A 19,717-nucleotide genomic window follows, 5' to 3' on the forward strand; every position below is an offset into this window, starting at 1 on the left:
TGGCTCCCTGGGCTGGGTCCCTGTTCCAACAGCCCCCACCTGCCCTCCATTCCTTCCCCTCTTCCCCCAAACCTCCTATTCTCCAAAAGCTCTGTCCTCTACGAAGTATGTGAGCAAGCGTAGGCATCACCCATACCAGAGGTGACGGAGCAGAAGGAGAGAACACAGCAGGAACTGGGCCATCAGACCACTTGGGTTCAAATCCTGGCGCTGCTCTTGACCAGTCATGGAACATGGGGCATTTCTCTGCCTCCCTGAGGCTCTGTTCTCTCATCTTTAGAACAACCTATTGTGGTGGATATTTGATAGTCTTGTTAGCTGTCTAACCCTCCCTCACTTAAGTCTACCCACTCGTAAATGGGTTAGTGTCCTTCTGAAAGAGGCCTAAGGGAGCTTGCTTGCTCCTTCCACCATGTGAAGACACAGCAAGAAGGCAGCATCTACGAACCAGAAAGTGAGCCCTCGCCAGGCACTGCATCTGTCAGCACCTTGGTCTTGCACTTCCCAGCCTCCAGAACCGTGAGATATAAATTTCTATATTTGTTTCTATGCCACCCAGTCTGTGGCAATTTGTTGTAGCAGCCCAAATGGACTAAGGTGCAGATGATGTAAAACTTGAGGCATATTTTCAAATAACTGCAATCCATCATGCATCAGCACTTATTTCTCCCTCGGAAAGCTACCGTACAGTGAATTTAGTGACTCACAGCTTACTAGTTACTCCTCCTGAGTAACTAGGAGGTGTCCCACTTGGAGGCTCATCACAAAAGGTGGCAAATGACCATGGGTAACAAGTAAATAGCCACTCCCACAGTAAACCAACAAGGACCTCCAGTAGTTGTGGACAATGCTATCCTGATTCCTCATTCCCCTGTACCTGGCCCTTTTACTTCCGACATGGAGTCGGTGATCAGTGACTATTTTTGGAATGAGTTACAAGCAGAGGGCACAGAAAGGGGAAGACAGGAGAAGGGGTGAAAGTGTGAAGAGATTTGACTTGTAGGCCCTCAATATGTTTACATTGGCAACCCCAAGGTTTCAGGGCTTTCTGTTCTGGTTTCCATCCATCTCACTATACAAGAGAAAATATATTTCTGCCTCTCTCTCAAATTTGAATGCTGTTAAAATAGTATGTATTTTGCCACTGAACTTATTTTTTTAAAACCAGGTATGTTATTTTATTCTGTGTGTGATATGGATATTAAGCAATTTGATATATTTTGACTACAAACATGGATACTTACAAGAATATAGATGAGATCAGTCTTCTATGATCATCCAAGATCAAGTGAAACTCCTTGCTTACCTAGCAGTCTCTGCGCACTGATTAGAAGGCAGGCAAATTTCATGAGCTGTGCAAAGAAGGAAAAAAACTTCCAGCAGATGCCGTGGATGCCCCACACAGACGCCACCAGCATGCGATATTTCTGTGCATGTGGCCTGACCTGCAACAGCCAGCATCCATGACTCTTTGAAGCCTTCCTGATCTCTGGAGCCCTCTCTGCCTACACACATGGCAGGCCAGAAATGCCAGAGAACGAACACCTCCCTCGAGCAACCCCCAACCAGTGACCCCCTTTGCTCCAGTGAAACACCTCTGAGCTGTATATTCTACACTGTCTCCCAGAGCTCCCCAGAGGCACTGAGCGCCAATTGCCCACACTGGTAACTGCTCAGTAACACTCTCCATTGGCTTCCTCCCTTCCTTCCCCGTCTTACTTCTCCAGTCCCCGAATGGTGATCCCTGAATGACTGTTTCTCAATTAAGACACTTGCACTTGAATCCTTGTCTCAGGTACTGCTTCTGGAGGGTGCAAACTAAGACAGGGATATGTGAAATTCAAATATCAAAAGGTCATTGAAAAAGCAAAGAAATAAATCAGCAAGGACCTCCAGTAGTTGTGGACAATGCTATCCTGATTCCTCATTCTCCGGTACCTGTTCCTTTTACTTCCGACATCCCTTTCACCAGACTTTTGCCATCTTCCACCAACATGACATTTTGGACGTTGGCCATGAAGGCTTGTCATTCTCAAGTCCATTTATTAATCAGCCCAGCTTACCCAAGTTGAAGTACAAAGGAAACTCCTTAATTGAGCAGCCATTGGGAGCTATCCCCTGGTTTCATCCAGGGCCAGATCTCCCGGCTCTATGTGACATGTAAACTTCAGTCTCCTCAGAAGACCAAGCTTTCAGGGGACAGGGTCAATCTGCCCAAGAACCAAGAGGAAGAAGGCACAAGCAGATGCACAGGGACGGTAGGAAGTGCAGCCTGCACTGGACACAACTTTCCCAGTGAGGGAGCCATGCCTAAGACTAACTTGCAGGTCAGGAAGTTGCTTATTTAAAAAGAAAAGAGCATTTCTGAGCAAACATCTCACTGCAAACCTAATTTGCTATAGTTGCTGTATAATGATTAGCACCTTCGCCTCTCTCACGAAAACCCTGGTTCAAAATAGGGCAGGGGGCTGGATGTAGTGGCTCATGCCTGTAATCCCAGCACTTTGGGAGGCCGAGGTGGGTGGATCACCCGAGGTCAGGAGCTCGAGACCAGCCTGGCCAACATACCGAAACCTCTTCTCTACCAAAAATACAAAAATTAGCCAGTTTGTGGTGGCATGCACCTGTAATCCCAGCTACTCAGGAGGCTGAGACAGGAGAATTGCTTGAACCCAGGAGGCAGAGGTTGCAGTGAGCCGAGAGCATAGGCAACAGAGCAAGACTCCATCTCAAAAAACAAAATAAAATACAAAACAAGGCAGAGGCACATACCTCTACGCACTGTGTGCTTGTTTAGGTGAGATCATCTGTATTCTCTTAAATATGTTTGGTTAAAAAGTGTATACACATATTTAGGTATCAGATGACATGTATAAAATAATCAGAAGTCCCTCTAACTCAGCTGACTCTAGACGATGAAGCAGAAGAATTTGTTAGAAGGATATGGGGTGGCTCACGGAATGTGGGAAGGGAGCTCCAGGCCAGGCTTCCAGGAGCAAGGCCCCAAAGCTGACCAGTGCGCTGGTGTGTTCAAAGCTGCCTCTGCTACCATTAAGCACTACAGTACCTAACCACTGCGTGCTACGGTAGGAAACAGCGCCACTTCTGTGATCAGGAATTTGACCTCACAGCCCCCTCTGCCAGATAGAGGAAACGCCCTGTCCCCTCCCACCCAAGATGATTTAACAGCGTCTTTGTCATGGGCCTGTGCCGCAAAGGAGGCTGGAAAGCAAGCACGGCATTCTCAGATGTGAGAGCGAGTCTCTGGCCCCCACCCAGATTAAATGGCCAAAGTCCAGCTCAAGCCCCAACTCTCCTCCCCCACATGTAACCACTATTGAGACTGTGGATGTATTCTTAGCCCTTTACACACAGTTTTGGAAAATGATTTTTGTAAGAGTGAAGTCATACTATATCATTCTGCAATTTAATTTTTCTACTTAATATAAATCATGGACACCTTTCCACGTTCATACATACAGATCTGACTTGTTCTTTTTGACTACAGCAAAAGATTCTGCAGAATGAAGTGCCATCGTTTAGCCACGATATTGAAGATGATATACAAGATGTAGCCGCTATCTTACTGTAACAAGCCACATTGGGAAGGCATCCCAGTGTGTGTCATTGTCGCTATTTGCACACGCATGTTGTCATTTTTGTAGGAATGGGTTCCTAGAAATGGGCAGCTGGGTCACACAGGCTATAGAGACTATGGTCTTTATCCTCATTGCAATATAGGGATGTTGGATTGAACTGAACTTCTCTACTCTGGGGACATTTCTATCCCAGGAACCAAGATAATTCTAGAATCAGGATAGCCCTAGCCCAGCCAGTGCAGAGCAGTGCTGACCCAGGGCCCTCCTAATTCCGTTTTCCAGGCATCCCCGCGCACCTGCTGTGCTGCTCCATCGCAGCCTCTTCCTCTTTTCATTCCCTCCGATGCTGTGATCCCACGTGAGAAGAGACACCTGCGAGCAGCAATGGAAGGCTGGTTTGCAGTCCCAGGTCTGCCAGCAGCTGGGATTCAGTCAGTCCCCTCCCTCTTCTGAACTTCACTTTTCTTACCTTTAAAATAAGAGACATGGGCTAAATTAATGGTTTTTTAACTGTGTTCTGCCAAGACCAGCCTTCCACAGAGGTGTCAGGAACTGCTTCAGAACTTGGGGGATGGAGAGCAGGAGAGCAGGGCCTGGTCCTCATGAGCGCTGCTATTAACCTTGCTGTGAAATGGGGTTCTATGTAAACATTCATTTGAAAAAGGTGTTTTGCTCCTAAAGGGAAATTGAAAACTATTTGGTATGAGTGGAGATTTTATGCTCCACATCACAGAAATCCCACTCCATAGTGGTTTGAGGGAAAAATTAGGGGAGAGGGTGGTTATTGTTTCATATAATTGAAATCCAGGGGACATTGACTTCAGGCGCAGCTCAGTCCAGGGACTCAAATATTATCAGAACCCAGTCTTGCTTTTTCTCATTACTTTGTTATTCACATGTTGGCTTCATTCTCAGGCTCAGTGTGGCACCAAAATGGCTGCCCACAGAGTCGGGCCTGTATCCTTCCAGGTTCAGGTACAGCAGAAGAGGTCACGTGCCTCTGTTGGGACAGTCACAGCAAAAGACTCACCACATCTTATTGGCTCAAGCTGAATTGTGTTCCATCCCAAACCAATCACTGTAGCCAAGGGAATGTAGTAATTTGATGGGCCTGGCTGAACTCATGTGGTCAGTGAAGCTAGGGATGACATAAACTTTACCCAACATACACTGACTAAATGTGGGACAGGGATGATTCTCCAGAAGAAAACTGTATTATTATTTCCCAGTGCTGGGTAGCCCAAAATCAATGCACATCAAGACATGCACATGTGTTTATTCAATGCACATTACGATACTGATAAGACAGGATCTGCACCACGCACTGGAGATGAAATGACAAACAAATTACATTCCCCATGCATCTTGTGATGGGCCAGGACCCCTGCAGGTCAACAAGGTCATCAGGAGGGAAGAATACCAGGTCATGGAGTGGAGGACAGGAAGGATGAATAGAACCCGCCTGTCACACCCAGCCCTGACAATCTTCAGAGATTAATGGCTGCTGCTTCACTTCTGCCTTCCAAACCTTGTACAAATTCTTCTTTGGACCAATTCTAACTGGAGACCACTCAGAGAAGGGGATTCTGGGAAACATAACTGAGCCTAAGCAAGTCGATGTAGTTCAAACCACGACAGAATCCATTGGCTGCTATCTCCAGAGCTGAACCATCCAATACTCGGAATAAAGTATGTTTGTCAACTTAGCATCTGGCAAACACTTAAGTTAGTGTTTTGCATGAAATCACAACATAATTTTTGGGTCCTCTTCTATCTAAATACTCAGAATAATTTTAGATAGCCACCAAGAACTTACTGTCATTTGCAACCACCTATAATTATGAATTAGGATCTATACAAATAAAAAGTATGAAAACCATTTAAAAATGACTTGTTGTGAAACAGATAGATACCATAGACCCAGATACAGAGCTTGTAAATGATTAAATTCCAGTAATATTTCCCCATTACTGATATGAAAATGACTAACAAGTTTAAAATATTATGCTTTATTATTATTTCTAAAAATTTGATGAGTCTTTTGAAACATGTACCTAAAATTGGTGGTCTGCTTGCCACCCAACGTCCATTCAGTTGCCTGTACATGAGGAACTCAAGAAATACTAGTCTAAAGCTTTTTTATAAAAGAATCAAGAAACTCGGCCATATCTTCGTTCCAGAATTTTATGATGTAGGTAAACTGTTGGTCTTTCAGTAACTCGCCATTCTGTATATAAGTGTTTTTTGTCTTGTCTTTTCTTTCTTCTATTTCCTTTGGCTGTGGTTGTTCATTGTGGTTTGACTTTGTCTGTAATGGAATGTCTCTGTTTGCCCTACTCCATTACAGCCCTCTGATTCAGATGGGGGTGAATCCCATCAGGAGCCTCAGATCTCCATCCATGAAGCCATGAGAGCTGAAACTTCAAGAATGCATAATCTACTACGATACTGTAATGACAGCTCAGAATGCACCTCTCCTCCCAGTGCTGATTTTTCACTGTAGGGTGCTGTGGGGTCTTTAGTGAACGCAGGTGATAAGGAGAGAGTGTTTGGTACAGGAAAGAAGATGCATTTTGAACCCAGGGTATCCATGTGGGGAGCTGGAGGCGCTTCTAGGCCACCAAGACACCAACAGTCACATTTAGGAAACAGGGCACAGGGAAGCAGGGAAAACTGCACATACGAGGTTCATTCGTTGTGAAAAAAACAATAAAGGACAAAGCGTATCAAAGCCCAAGGCCAATACCAGAGATTAAATCTTTCCCAAAAAGGCTTCATTGACTCAGGAGTCAGCTTCCTGGGTTTGAACCTCAGCTCTAATATTGACCAGTAGCAAAACAGCTTCCTTAACCTCTCCAAGATTGTTTCCTCAGCTGTAGGATGCGGATAAGAATACCTACTCACAGAGTTATTGGCGAGAGTCATGTAATGTGATTAGAACAATTCCTGGCGTATAGAAAGCTTTAACCAATGGTGGTGGTGTTAGTATCAGAAGATACTGGTGGTGGCGGTGTCAGCCGATGAGAAAGGAGAGCTGCAGAGATCAATGTGCCAGTACCCAAGAGGGCTAACTGCTTGATCTATTGTAATGAATATGGCATGCCATTGCAGAGAGCAGTCTATCACAGTATGAAAGGCATTGAAATGGGGGAGAGGGTCAGTAAGAGTGCTGTAAGACTACGGAAGAAAAGAACTGTGTAGGGTGGGAGGAGGTCTCTAAAGACTCCCCTGGGCTGGTCTCAATGGCTCACGCCTGTAATCCCAGCACTTTGGGAGGCCAAGGCGGGTGGATCATTTGAGGTCAGGAGTTCAAGACCAGCCTGGCCAACATGGTGAAACACCGTCTTTACTAAAAATACAAAAATTAGCAGGGCATGGTGGCATGCACCTGTAATCCCAGCTATTCAGGATGCTGAGGCAGGAAAATCCCTTGAGCCTGGGAGGCAGAAGTTGCGGTGAGCTGAGATTGAGCCACTGCGCTCCAGTCTGGGTGAGAGAGTAAGATTTTATCTCAAAAAAAAAAAAAAAAAAAAAAAAAAAAACTTCCTTGAAGTGGCAACATCTCAGCTGAGCCCTGAAGGGTTGAGAGTTTGCCAGTTAAAGAGCAGCGTGGTGGAAGTAAGAAATGAAGATAAATCAGATGGTCACTGGAGGATTATATGAGATCAGGGAAGGGTTTTGCTTTATGAAAGTGAGATTGGACTTACCAATGGGGGGAAGCTTAACAATGGGGGAAAAGAGATAAAGACAATGGATGAAGGAAGAAAAGAAGTACCAAAAAGTTAAAGGTTGTAAAGGAGCAGGTGCAGTGGGGGAAACGTGCTATGCACCTACATCAGAAACAGGATGTGCCCCAGAAAGTCTCCACTTCTACCTTCATTTTAAAATGGAGGCTAGGCACGGGGCTCACATCTGTGATCCCAGCACTTTGGGAGGCCAAGGCAGGCAGATAACTTGAGGCCAGGCATTCGAGACCAGCCTGGCCAACATGGTAAAGCCCCATCTCTACCAAAAATACAAAAATTAGCCAGGCGTGGTGGTGCATGCCATAATCCCAGCCATTCAGGATGCTGAAGCAGAAGAATCGCTTGAACCTGGGAGGTGGAGATTGCAGTGAGCTGAGATAGTGCCACTGCACTCCAGCCTGAGTGACAGAGTGAGACCCCATCTCGAAAAACTAAATAAATTAAATTAAATTAAAATTAAAATGGAGAAATGGGGCCAGAAAGTAGGTCCAAGGTTATCCATGAAGATTATGATGGCAGAGGTAGAATTAGAAATGGTTTGGGCCAGGTGCGGTGGCTCACACCTGTAATTCCATCACTTTGGGAGGCCAAGGCAAGAGGATCACTTAAGCCCAGGAATTCAAGATCAGTTTGGGCAACACCGTGAGGACTCACCTCTACAAAAAAATTAAACAATTAGCTAGACATGGCGGCACATGCCTATGGTTCCAGCTACACAGGAGGCTGAGGTGGGAGGATTACTTGAGCCCGGGAGGTCAAGGCTGCAGTGAGCTGTGATCACACCACTGCACTCCAGCCTGGGTGACAGAGCGAGACCCTGTCTCAATAAAAAGTAGTCCGGGGGCTGTTTGGTGGGGTGTCCTTTATGTAGAAGGCAGATGGTTAACAAGGACTTATGAGGTTTTTAGAAGATGAAGGCACACTGTGCACCAGATGGAAAAAGAAGTCCCAGCATTGCTTGGAAAACGCCAGGGGTAGAGACAGAGGAGGTCGTGGAAGGTGGGACCAGGGCAGTAATCTCCCCTAAACTTGGCTACTCTTACCTATTGATCATGGCTAATGAAATCTGACATCAAAATGCTCTGACTTGTATCTATTAAGCATTTATTATATGCCAAGTGTTTCAGTTATCTATTGCCACATAACAAACTGCCCCAGAACTTAGTGGCTTAAAATAACTACTTTATTATTTTTATTCATTCATTTATTCATTCTTAGAGAGAAACTCTTGCTGCGTTGCTCAGGCTGGACTAGAACTTCTGGGCTCAAGCAATCCTCCCACCTCAGTGCTACTTTGTTATATCCTACACTTCTGTGGGCAGTAATGTGGGCAGGGCTTGGCTGGGCAATTCAGTTCTGTTTCATGTGGCATTGGCTGAGGTTACTTAGTGGTAGCCAGCAGATGGCTGGGCTTTTTTTTTGGAGGACCTAACGCAGCCTCATTCACATGCCTGGTACCTTGGAGGGAATGGCTGAATGGCTGAGCTCAACTGGGACTGTTGATCGTGGCACCTACATGGGGTCTCTACCACATGGTGCTCAAGGGAGTCAGACTTCTTACGTGATGGGGTCAGGCTCCCAGAGGCCATGTGCCAAGACACCGGGGGGAAAGCTGTGAGGTTTCTTATGACCCAGCCTCAGAAGTCCCAGAATATCACTTCTGCTTTACTCTACTGGCCAGTCAAGCCACCCAGGCTGGCCCAGGCTCAAGGGGAGGGAAGCTAGACTCCCCCTTTCAAGGGGAGGAGTAGCAAAGAATTTGCACCATCTTTAATCCACCACATCAAACAGGCACTTTGCATGTGCGACCTTGCTTAGTCCTCTCAACAGCCCTATGGTAGGTGCTCTTATCACCCCATTTAAGAGATGAGTGAATTAAGATGCAATGAGACTAGGAAACCTGGCCAAGCTCACGCAGCTATGAGAACTGGATTCAACCCACGCAGCCTGACTCCTGGATGTGTTATGTACCAGTGTTCTACGTCAAGCAAGACAGATGCTGCCTGCATCCCACCATCAAGTTTGAAAAGAAGAACTGTCTCTAGAATAACAGCAGAAAGTACCTTAGCCGTCTCTAAGGCAAGCCCTTCATTTACATGAGGAGGAAATGAATGCCCAGGCTGTCTAAGTAACACGCTTCTATGCAGCATCCTGTCCTGATGGACATCCTTTGAGTCACAAGAGCATCTGTTAGTTCATTTCTTTTTAGCAAACAAAGAAATGGCCTCTGAAATTTTAAATGATTTCTGCCAGACTACACAGCAGGAGTATGACTGAGCCAGAATCTGAAGACCCATTCCAAATTCTGTTCTTCCCACTACTCTGGGCTGTCTCAACGTAACAGAGATTAGAAGAAGCCCTAGGGTATCTAGAAATGAAAATGAAAGCTTGGATTTTTCCTAGGTTCCAAATGAAATTGTGCACCTCCCACCAGACAGTTGCTACCTGGTATAGGGTTCACTGAGATCTCTCCAGATCTAAAATTAGCATTTTTACCCCGTGGAAAACCACAGGGCTCTAATCCAGACTATAAATGGCTTAGCTTGAGTTCCTCCCATGCCCTGAAAATAGAGCCTAAGACAAGGAATCAGGTATGGATGGCTTATCTGGGATCTGATCCCAGGAAGCAAGACACTCAGGAAGGAGGAACAGGCAAATAAGGACCCATCGTCAAGGTCACAAGTGTGGGTGTGGGGGCCAGATCCCATCAGAACCTTCTGCAGAGTGGAGAGCATGACTCGGAGTGGTCCACTCAGGGCTGCAGCCACAGCCACAACTGAATCAGAGGAGAGGCTCTGTGGATGTGAGTCAGGACCCCAGAGGTGTCTGAGCCCACTGAGAAAGGAGGATGAATCAGAATCAGAGGAAAGGAAGCAGGGAGAGAAAGGTGAATGTTCCATTCAGAAAAAGCAGGATATTTAAGGGCGGGAGAGCAGGGCCCTTTTGTAGAACTAGGGGGAAAAGTTACCTGGGGCTGGAATAGAGAGACAGCAAGAGAGGAGGTGAAGAAATGGTGGGAAATGGAGCTTGGAGGGCCTGGAAAGCAAGTTGAGGCTTCGTCTGAAGGGCGACAGGAGCCACCAAAAGGTTTTTAATAGGGGAAGGAACGTTCAGATTTTCATCTCTAAAAATGGTTATACGTCCCTTCAGCAGGTGGACCGGACCTCCTGCTGCTTTTCCAAAGAAAATACAAGCATCAAAGTTTGACAAAACCAAAATTTTTTTTAGATGGAATCTCGCTCTATAGCCGAGGTGCAATCTCAGCTCACTACACCTCCGCCTGCCAGGTTCAAGCGATTCTCCTGCCTCAGCCTCCTGAGTAGCTGGGATTACAGGTGTGTGCCACCACTCCCAGCTAATTTTTTGTGTTTTTAGTAGAGACAGGGTTTCACCATGTTAGCCAGGATGTTCTCGATCTCCTGACCTCGTGATCCATCTGCCTCAGCCTCCCGTAGTGCTGGAATTATAGGCATGAGCCACCACGCCCAGCCACAAACCAAACTTTTATGGTAACACATAGCACATGTGGTCTGCACACGTGGGGCCTTCAAATACCAAGAGATTCTTCTACTGATGCAAATATTGCCTACAGATTCTGTTCAGGTTGGAAGATCTGAGCCCAAGGCCCCCCGCAACATAGGTCTCTATAAATGAGACAAATGTGGTTTTGATCCATGACGATGTCAGAAAACTGGAAGGGGTTTCCTTATGTATAAGAAATCTTGAAAATTCCGTGAAATATGGAAGGCAGTCAAATCAGAGTCTAAAAGGATCCCTATACTGAAGATCACATGGGCAAACACTCTTGCATATGGGAGGTAGCTCCAAGAATACTCAAAACCTTGAGGTAGGCCAGGCATGGTGGCTCACACCTATAATCCCAGCACTTTGGGAGGCCCAGGCAGGTGAATCACTTGAGGTCAGGAGTTCAAGTCTAGCCTGGCCAATGTGGTGAAACTCTGTCTCTACTAAAAATTCAAAAATCAGCTGGGTGTGGTAGGACATGCCTGTAATCCCAGCTACTTGGGAGGCTGAGGCAGGAGAATCATTTGAACCCAGCAGGGTGGAGGCTGTAGTAAGCCGAGACCACACCACTACACTCCAGCCTGGGCAACGGAGTGAGACTCCATCTAAAAAAAAAAAAAAAAAAAAAAAAAAAAAAAACAGATTGCTGGGGCCCACCCCATGAGCTTCTAATTCAGTGGGTCTGGGGTGGGTCCAAGAATTTTCATTTCTCACAAAATCCCAAGAGAGGTTGATGCTGCTGGCTCAGGAATCGCACTTTAAGAAGCATTGCTCTACTGATGACCTCTGCAATTTTAAGTAATAAACAGCTATTTCTTGTTTCATCTAGCTTTGTAATCTCTTGAATCACCAATTTAAAAGATTAGGATATTAAGAAAACTTCTGTTATTCTACCTTTATATAATCAAATTCAATGACATTTGCATTTTATGCTATCACCATAGTTCTTATTTTAGCTCGATTGTAAATACCGAAAACCAATAAATAGTGCTAATTTTATTATGGCTTCATGATCACTGCTCACAGTTGAGCCAAAACAACTGTCATGATTATTGATGCTCCTCTACAGTTGCAAAGTTCAAGTCCAGGAATACTCAACTTCTACTTCAGACAGAATATTTCTAGGATCAACATTCTTTTCTTCTTTACACTCTTCTACTTACTCAAAATCCTACCACATTTTAAGTTTTTGTATGCTGTGTTTCCATTTTCATTTGCCTTAAGAAATTTTTAAATTTCCCTTTGAATTATTTCATTGACCCATTGACGGTCTCACATTGAAGGTCTCACATCATCAAGTAAAAGTTTAGCCCTAAAGTTATACACATCATAAGTCCTCAAAACTCATTGTCTAAAACCTGTCATATGACCAGGTACAGTAGCTCATGCCTGTAACTCCAGCATTTTGGAAGGCTAAGGTGGGCAGATCACCTGAGGTCAGGAGTTCGAGACCAGTCTGGTCAACATGGTGAAACCCAGTCTCTACTAAAAATACAAAAATTGACCAGGCATGGTGATGGAGGCCATGGTGATGGTAATCCCAGCTACTCAGGAGGTTGAGGCAGAAGAATCACTTGAAACTGGGAGGCAGAGGATGCAGTGAGCCAAAATTGCACCACTGCACTCCAGCAGCAACAGAGTGAGACTCCATCTCCAAAAAACCAAAAAACAAAAAGCCTTGAGGTGGCAGAGCCTGGGAGCAGTAGTAGCTCTGCACAACTGAAGGGAAAGGAGCTGGGGCACCAAAGAAGCCACTGTGAGGTTAACATTGCCCCTTGGACTAAGCAGCAACAATAGCAGGGTCTGCCCCCGTGTAGGAGCCAGGAGTGTGAGCCTTTAGGACCCAGAGCTATGACAGTGTTCCAGGGGACTGGTGACATCAGGAAGGAAGGAGGAGTTCCCTCCCCATGAAATGCCCCCGGCCACTCTATGTCTGATTCTCACCCTGTCTCCTGGAGGTAGACTGCAATAAACAATCAAAGACAGGCTAACAGGGATCCCCCAAAACAAAGATGATTCTTCAGTTGAGAATCACTAACCAACTGTGGAAATCTATCTCTGTGCAACAGACATCATCCTCTTACCAAATGTAGAACTCACACCTGAGGAAATAGACCTGATAGCTGAGCTGATTAATTATCAGGGAGATGTAAGATTACCATATGCAAACATTATGAATGATTATTTATTTAAAACAGGGTCTCACTCTGTCACCTGGGCTACTGTGCAGTGGCGTGATCAGAGCTCACTGCAGCCTCAACCTCCCTGGCTCAACCGAGTCTCCTGCTTTAGCCTCTCAAGTAGCCAGGACTACAGGTATGCACCACCACACCCAGATGATTTTTGTATTTTTTGCAGAGACAGGGCTTTGCTATGTTTCCTAGGCTGATCATGAACTCCTGGACTCAAGCTATATGCCTGCTTCAGCCTCTCAAAGTTCTGGGACTACAGGTGTGCGCTGCTGCAGCCAGTCATAAATGATTTCTATTTGGGAGGTTAATTTAAAATTTGATAATTTAAAACATTCAACATATAGGCTGAGGAGTCATAGAATGGACTGCCAAAGAGAAAATGCATGAGTTGTAAAATCAAGCCAAGGAAACTTCCAGAATGTAACTAAGATTTTTATGTTTTTAGATATTTATTTATTTATTTAGAGATGAAGTCTCACTCTGTCACCCAGGCTGGAGTGCAGTGGCATGATCTTGGCTCACTGCAACGTCTGCCTCCTGGGTTCAAGCGATTCTTGTGCCACAGTCTCCTGAGTAACTGGGATTACAGGCGTCTGCCACCATGCCCAACTAATTTTTGTTTTTTTAGTAGAGACAGGGTTTCACCACATTGGCCAGGCTAGTCTCAAACTCCTAACCTCAAGTCATCTGCTTGCCTCTGCCTCCCAAAGTGCTGGGATTACAGGAATGACCCACTGTGCCCAGGTAGATTTTTAAAATGTAAAACAGAAGTCAAAGTAATGTATAATATAAATTGGACTTAGCCAGAATTTAAATTTTTTGCTCTTCAAAAAGACACTGCTATAAGAATAAAAATACAAACCTAGACTTAGAGAAAATGTTTGCAAAACATATATCTATTAAAAGACTTCTATCCAGAATATGTAAAGAACTCTCAACACTCAATGATAAGAAACAACTCAATAAAAATATGCCAAAGATATGAACAATTAATAAAGATATATAGATGGCAAACAAAAACATGAAAATATACTCAATGTTATTAGTTATTAGGAAAATACAAATTAAAACCATAAGAGACTTAAAACTACTGCATGCCTATTAGTATGACAAAAATTTGAAAGACTGACCATACCAAGTGTTGGTGAAGATGTGGGGGAACTGGAACTCTCACACACTACTAGTAGGAATGTAAAATGGTGCAACTACTTTGGAAAACAGTTTTAACAGTTTCTTTAAAAGTTAAACATGTACCTACAATATAATTTAGTCATTTCATTCTTAGGCTTTTATCCAAAAGAAAATACATTTCATACAGAGACTTGTCTACATTCACAGCAACTTGATTTTTAATAGCCCAAAAGTGCAAACATCTATAGATGTCCATATGTATATGAATAGATAAACAAATTGTGGCATATTCATACAGTGGAATAACTGCTCAGCAATATAAAGGAATAAACAAGCAATAGCATTAATGAATCTCAAAATAATTTTGCTGAAAGAAAAAATAGTACATATTGTATCATTTCATTTATATGAAATTCTAGAAAATGCAACTAATCTATAGTGACAGAAAGCAGATCAGTGGTTGTCTGGGATGAGGAGTGGGAGGGACAGGCGGGATGGCAAAGAGGAATTACAAAAGGCAGGAGGCAACTTTTCAGTGTATTAGATATGCTCACCATCACGATTGTGGTGATGGTTTCCCAGCTACAGATACTGTCAAAACTTATCAAATAGTATTTTTTTTTTTTATGGGTTCAAGAGGAGTATTTTATTAAATCTTAGCTGAACAAGTTTAGCATAAATTAACAGTTTAAAGGAATCACACAAAAACAGACAAGGAAGAAAATATTATTGTTGTTGTTGGCAATTTTTATATAATAATTATTTTTAGAAAAAAGTACCCTAAATAACATGGGAAAGGGCATGATTTTTATCCTCTTGGTACCACCTTCTGAAGTTCATTAAATGAAAGAAATTGATTTGCCAGGCTAATTTTGTAATTAAAAACCTTATCATAGTTTTCTGTAATGAGTTAAGTAAACAGACAGTAATTCAGTTATAATATTTACACAGCTTATGCCAGGGGACATTTGCTTACTAAATTAAATAATATGGAGAAATGAGGAAGAGATAATTTGAAATGGGGGTAAACAGAGTATAGCAAGGACAAGAAGGAAACCAGACTTGTTAGGTCATCACTGCATTTCTTATATTTGCATCAGGACAGGAATTTAGTTATTTGCATCTCCCTTGGGATAGAAGATGCTGTGGCCAATGACGTCATTAGAATATGATTTTGTTAAGGATTATGGTTTATCTCTCTTGAGAGAGATGGTAAATAATCTACTTCAAAAGCCACCACTTTTTCCTTTCTCGTAGAAGGAATTATTTTCTTATAATTCCAAAGAATTTCCTAGAAAAGCCCTATTCACCTGGGCTTGAAGAAGAGTACAGTACTTGTTTCACAGAGCAGAGAATGAATGATGGAAGAGTGAGGTTAAATTGTGGTAAGCCTACCAAGCCTCTATGGAGGTAGACTATGGTTGCTCAAATGGCAGTCTCTAAAACTACTGATAAGTTTATTTTTGTAAACAAAGTATTCTTTAAATATATACAGCTGGCCAGGCGCAGTGGCTCATGCCTGTAATCCCAGCACTTTGGGAGGCAGAGGTGGGAGGATCACCTGAGGTCAGGAGTTCAAGAACAGCCTGGCCAACATGGTGAAACCCCATCTCTACTAAAAATACAAAAAGTAGCTGGGCATCGTGGTGGGCACCTGTAATCCCAGCTACTCAGGAGGTTGAGGCAGGAGAATCACTTGCGCCCAGGAGGCGGAGTTTGCGGTGAGCCAAGATTGCGCCACTGCACCCCAGTCTGGGCGACAGAGACTCCATCTCAAAAAGAAAAATATACAGCTTATTGTACATCAATTATACCTTAATAAGGCTATTACTATGTAAGAGAGAGAGAGAGAGTGTGTGTGTGAGTGAGAGAGAGAGAGAGAGAGTGTGTGTGTGTGTGAGAGAGAGAGAGAGAGAGAGAGAGAGTGTCCGCCTCAATTTTATGTAGCTGTGACTCTTTTCCCTGCTCACCTATTGTCCCAGTTTGCAGAGCCATGACATACAGAATGAGACAGACCTGGGGTGATCCTGGCTCCACGCTCATCCTGGCCGTGTACCCTTTGGTAAGTGATTTACACTTTCAGAGCCTTCATTTTTTTCCTTCAAAATGGAGTAGTGGTTAGGATTACATCAGTGAATGTCAAATGCCTTTCACATAGTAGGTTCTTGAAAACTTTAGTCCGCCAATCACCCCAGAAATCAAATGAGCCATATTTATGATTGCCCCAAAGGCAGTAGCTTTATTTTTAGCTAAAGACACCAGCACGCAGGCACCTTGAATCCAAAGGTCCGAGGGGAAACATGTTGAAGTGTGGAGCACTGCCCTGCAGGCCCATCTGCTCTGCATTAGCCAGCCTTCCTCTGTTTATTATTCCATGTGTTAAATCTCCTCCAATTCTTGTGTGAAAAGTTCGGGCGCACAATAACCTCTTTATCACATTTCCAAATTCTGGGCCTGTTCTGGAAAGTTTACACCTTTCTCTTGTTGCCATTGTTTTCATGTGGATTCGGATTCCTGAAAAAGGCATTTGGAGCACTTTGCTGAAAACATTTATGTGTAAGCTTGATGAGACAAATATTGCCAAACAGTGAAAATGAGATGTCAGAGGAATTAGAACCACACCACGTGGGCCGTGTATCGTTCTCCAGCTGTGGCTGTGTGAGGAGAATCTGAGGCTCGGGCTTGTGGTTGAGAGCCTGTGGCTGGGCAATACTCAGCCTCTCTCCTTTGGGGAAGAAATTAAATAATACTGAAAAAAATAACAGAAACATGCCAACGTTGGAGAATAAGAAGGTCATATAACTCTGTAAAAGTGAATACATTGTAACAGCATTGCTTACCATTCATTGAGTGTTATCTGTGTACCAGACTTCACTAAGTACTATTTTATTTAAACCTCACAACAAGCCTGTGAGTTAGGTGTAGAATAAGCAAGGGTTCTTTTAGCCATAGTGACGAAAATCCCCCTCAAACTGGCTTACAACATAAAGAACTCTTTACTGGATATGTAAATTAAAGTGCAGGTTTAGTTCTAGCTTCAAGTGAGACTTGATCCAGCAACTCCAAAAGATATTTCAAAGACCCAGACTCTCTTCCTCCTCTCTCTGCCTTCTTATTAGCTTTCTCTTTGGGCTTCATGCAGTCAGTTCAGACGATGCAGGTTTCCCATGGTGGTGAAATGACTGCAGCTGTTCCAGACCTCACATCCTCGCAGAGAAAGAGAGAATAAACCCCCAAATCACTCTCATTGGTCCCAAATGGGTCATGTGTCCATTTTTAAACAGATAACTGTGGTGGGGAGGGGGAGGTGAGTAAGAAAGGTTGATTATATTAAGTCTTCAGAGTGGGGGCTGAGGAGGTAGTCCACACCCAGTGACTAGACCTCAGTCCAATTCCAAACCAAAGCCCCAGGCTGAGAAATGGGGAGAGGTAGCATCCCAAGGGAAAAAAGGGAAAGGGTTAATTACAAATGGGCAAATGGATGGTGGGGACACATCCAGTGAATGTCCACTATAGTGTACTCATTCATTTTTATTTAAAATTTGTCAAACACTGTTTAGGGGCTGGGGATACACCAGGGAATAAAAAGCAAAAATCTTGGCCAGGTGTGGTGGTTCATGCCTGTAATCCCAGCACTTTGGGAGGCCGAGGTGGGTGGATCACAAGGTTAAGTGTTCAAGATCAGCCTGACCAACATGGTGAACCCCATCTCTACTAAAAATACAAAAATTAGCCACGCATGGTGGCATGTGCCTATAATGCCAGCTACTCAGGAGGCTAGGAGGCTGAAGCAGGAGAAGTGCTTGAACCCAAGAAGTAGAGGTTACAGTGAGCAGAGATCACGCCACTGCACTCCAGCCTGGGCAACAGAGTGAGACTCCGTCTCATTTAAAAAAAAAAAAAAAAGTGAAAATCTCTACAGTAGATTCTGCTGGTACCCCCACTGCATGTCCCCTTGACACAGCTGCAACTGTGTTGGACAGTTCCTACGCACAGGAACCGTGTCTACCTCTGTGCTTCTCTGCCAGAAGGTTTTCTCTGCACTAGGCAAGCTTGCTCAGCCCATGCACAAGTCGGTCTGGAGGTGCCAGACGTTTAAGCCTCCCTACATCCAACAATGGCAGGAGTTGGGGACAATACTCCAGTTTTTCTATCTCTAGGTAGGAAACATATGAGAATTTCAGTTCAACGGGGCTTCTCAGAGGATCTCCAAAGAATTGTTCGCAGCAGTAATAAGTTTACTAATGCCTCCTTCATTGATTTTCCTTTCTTCTCTGGTTTTCCCCCCAATTCCCTTTCTTGTATCCTTCAGAATCATCTTCCAAATGAACGACCAACACCAAATCGCCCGTCTCAAGGGTCTGCTTTCAGCGGAACTCAAACTCAGACCATCACTGCTTTAGGGGCTTCCATTCTGGTGGCAGGAGGAGATGAATAATAAAATAAATGAGCAAACTATGTGATGTTACATTAAGACAGGTGTTGTACAGGAATCTAAAGTAGAGGAGGGGACAGAGTGATGGGGTGGGTATGTGTGCAATCTTAAGGCCTTGAGGAAAAGATTACGTGTAAGTCAAGACCTAAAGAAGATGTAAGGTTACGCCGTGTTAACAGTCAGGCTAGGCTGTACTATGCTAAGATAACAAGCAACTCCCAGACAATAATGGCTTAAACAACAGAGGCTTATTTCTCACTGAGACCACATGTCAGCTGGGATGTTGCTCCACATGCATTCATTTAGTTACCAGCTGAAGAAACATAGCTGGTTATCATGAGAGACAGAAGAAAAGAATTCTAGAAAGTCTCATTTCATCAAGTAGAACTTCAGCCCTTATAAGTATTATAAGTTCTCAAAACTCATTGTCTAAAACTGGTCATGTGGCCAGGCGCAGTGGCTCACGCCTGTAATCTCAGTACTTGGGGAGGTTGATGTGGGTGGATCACCTTAGGTCAAGAGTTCGAGATGAGCCTGGCCAACAAGGAAAAACCCTGTCTGTACTAAAAATACAAAAATTAGCCAGGTGTGCTGGCACAGGTCTGTAATCCCAGCTACTCAGGAGGCTGAGGCACAAGAACTGCTTGAACCCAGGAGGGAGAGGCTGCAGTGAGCTAAGATCGTGCCACTGCACTCCAGCCTGGGAGACAGAGTGAGACTCTGTCTCAAAAAAAAAAAAAAAAAAAATGCAAAAAACAAAATAAAAACTGGTCATATGACCCCACCAATCACAAATGATGAAGGAGGTACAACTTACGAAGTGTCTGGTTGGCAGAGAGCTGAAAATAATCTGTTTTCAGCTGAAAATAATCCACCCATCTGCTCACCAAATATTCTGACAAAACATACACACTGTCCCCCTAAGTGGGGAAAAACAATCATATCAAACTCAAAGTCCATGAAGGATAATTTGTCTCCACATCAGGTTTGATTATAATTTATCTTGATCCAGAGATCTATAAACTAAAAAGACAAGTTATCTGAACCCAACATGCAAGACACCAGGTCTGGGTCTCAAAAAAGAAAATG

At 44.0% G+C, this 19,717-nt stretch overlaps 1 protein-coding gene across 1 annotated transcript in view; it reads right to left on the reverse strand.

The window, feature by feature from the left end:
* Window positions 1-3,783: 3,783 nt before the first annotated feature.
* APRG1 (APRG1 tumor suppressor candidate) overlaps window positions 3,784-19,717 on the reverse strand; it is a 29,811-nt gene continuing 13,877 nt past the window's right edge. The window contains 4 exon segments of the mRNA XM_021666587.2: window positions 3,784-3,826; window positions 3,828-4,068; window positions 16,467-16,482; window positions 16,484-16,707. Coding sequence (XP_021522262.2) covers window positions 3,784-3,826; window positions 3,828-4,068; window positions 16,467-16,482; window positions 16,484-16,693 — 510 coding nt within the window. The 5' untranslated portion in view covers window positions 16,694-16,707.

Source organism: Aotus nancymaae, unplaced genomic scaffold, assembly GCF_030222135.1.
Source record: "Aotus nancymaae isolate 86718 unplaced genomic scaffold, 86718_ANA_hifiasm-v0.15.2.pri h1tg000038l, whole genome shotgun sequence".
In the NCBI taxonomy this organism is placed as follows: domain Eukaryota; kingdom Metazoa; phylum Chordata; class Mammalia; order Primates; family Aotidae; genus Aotus; species Aotus nancymaae.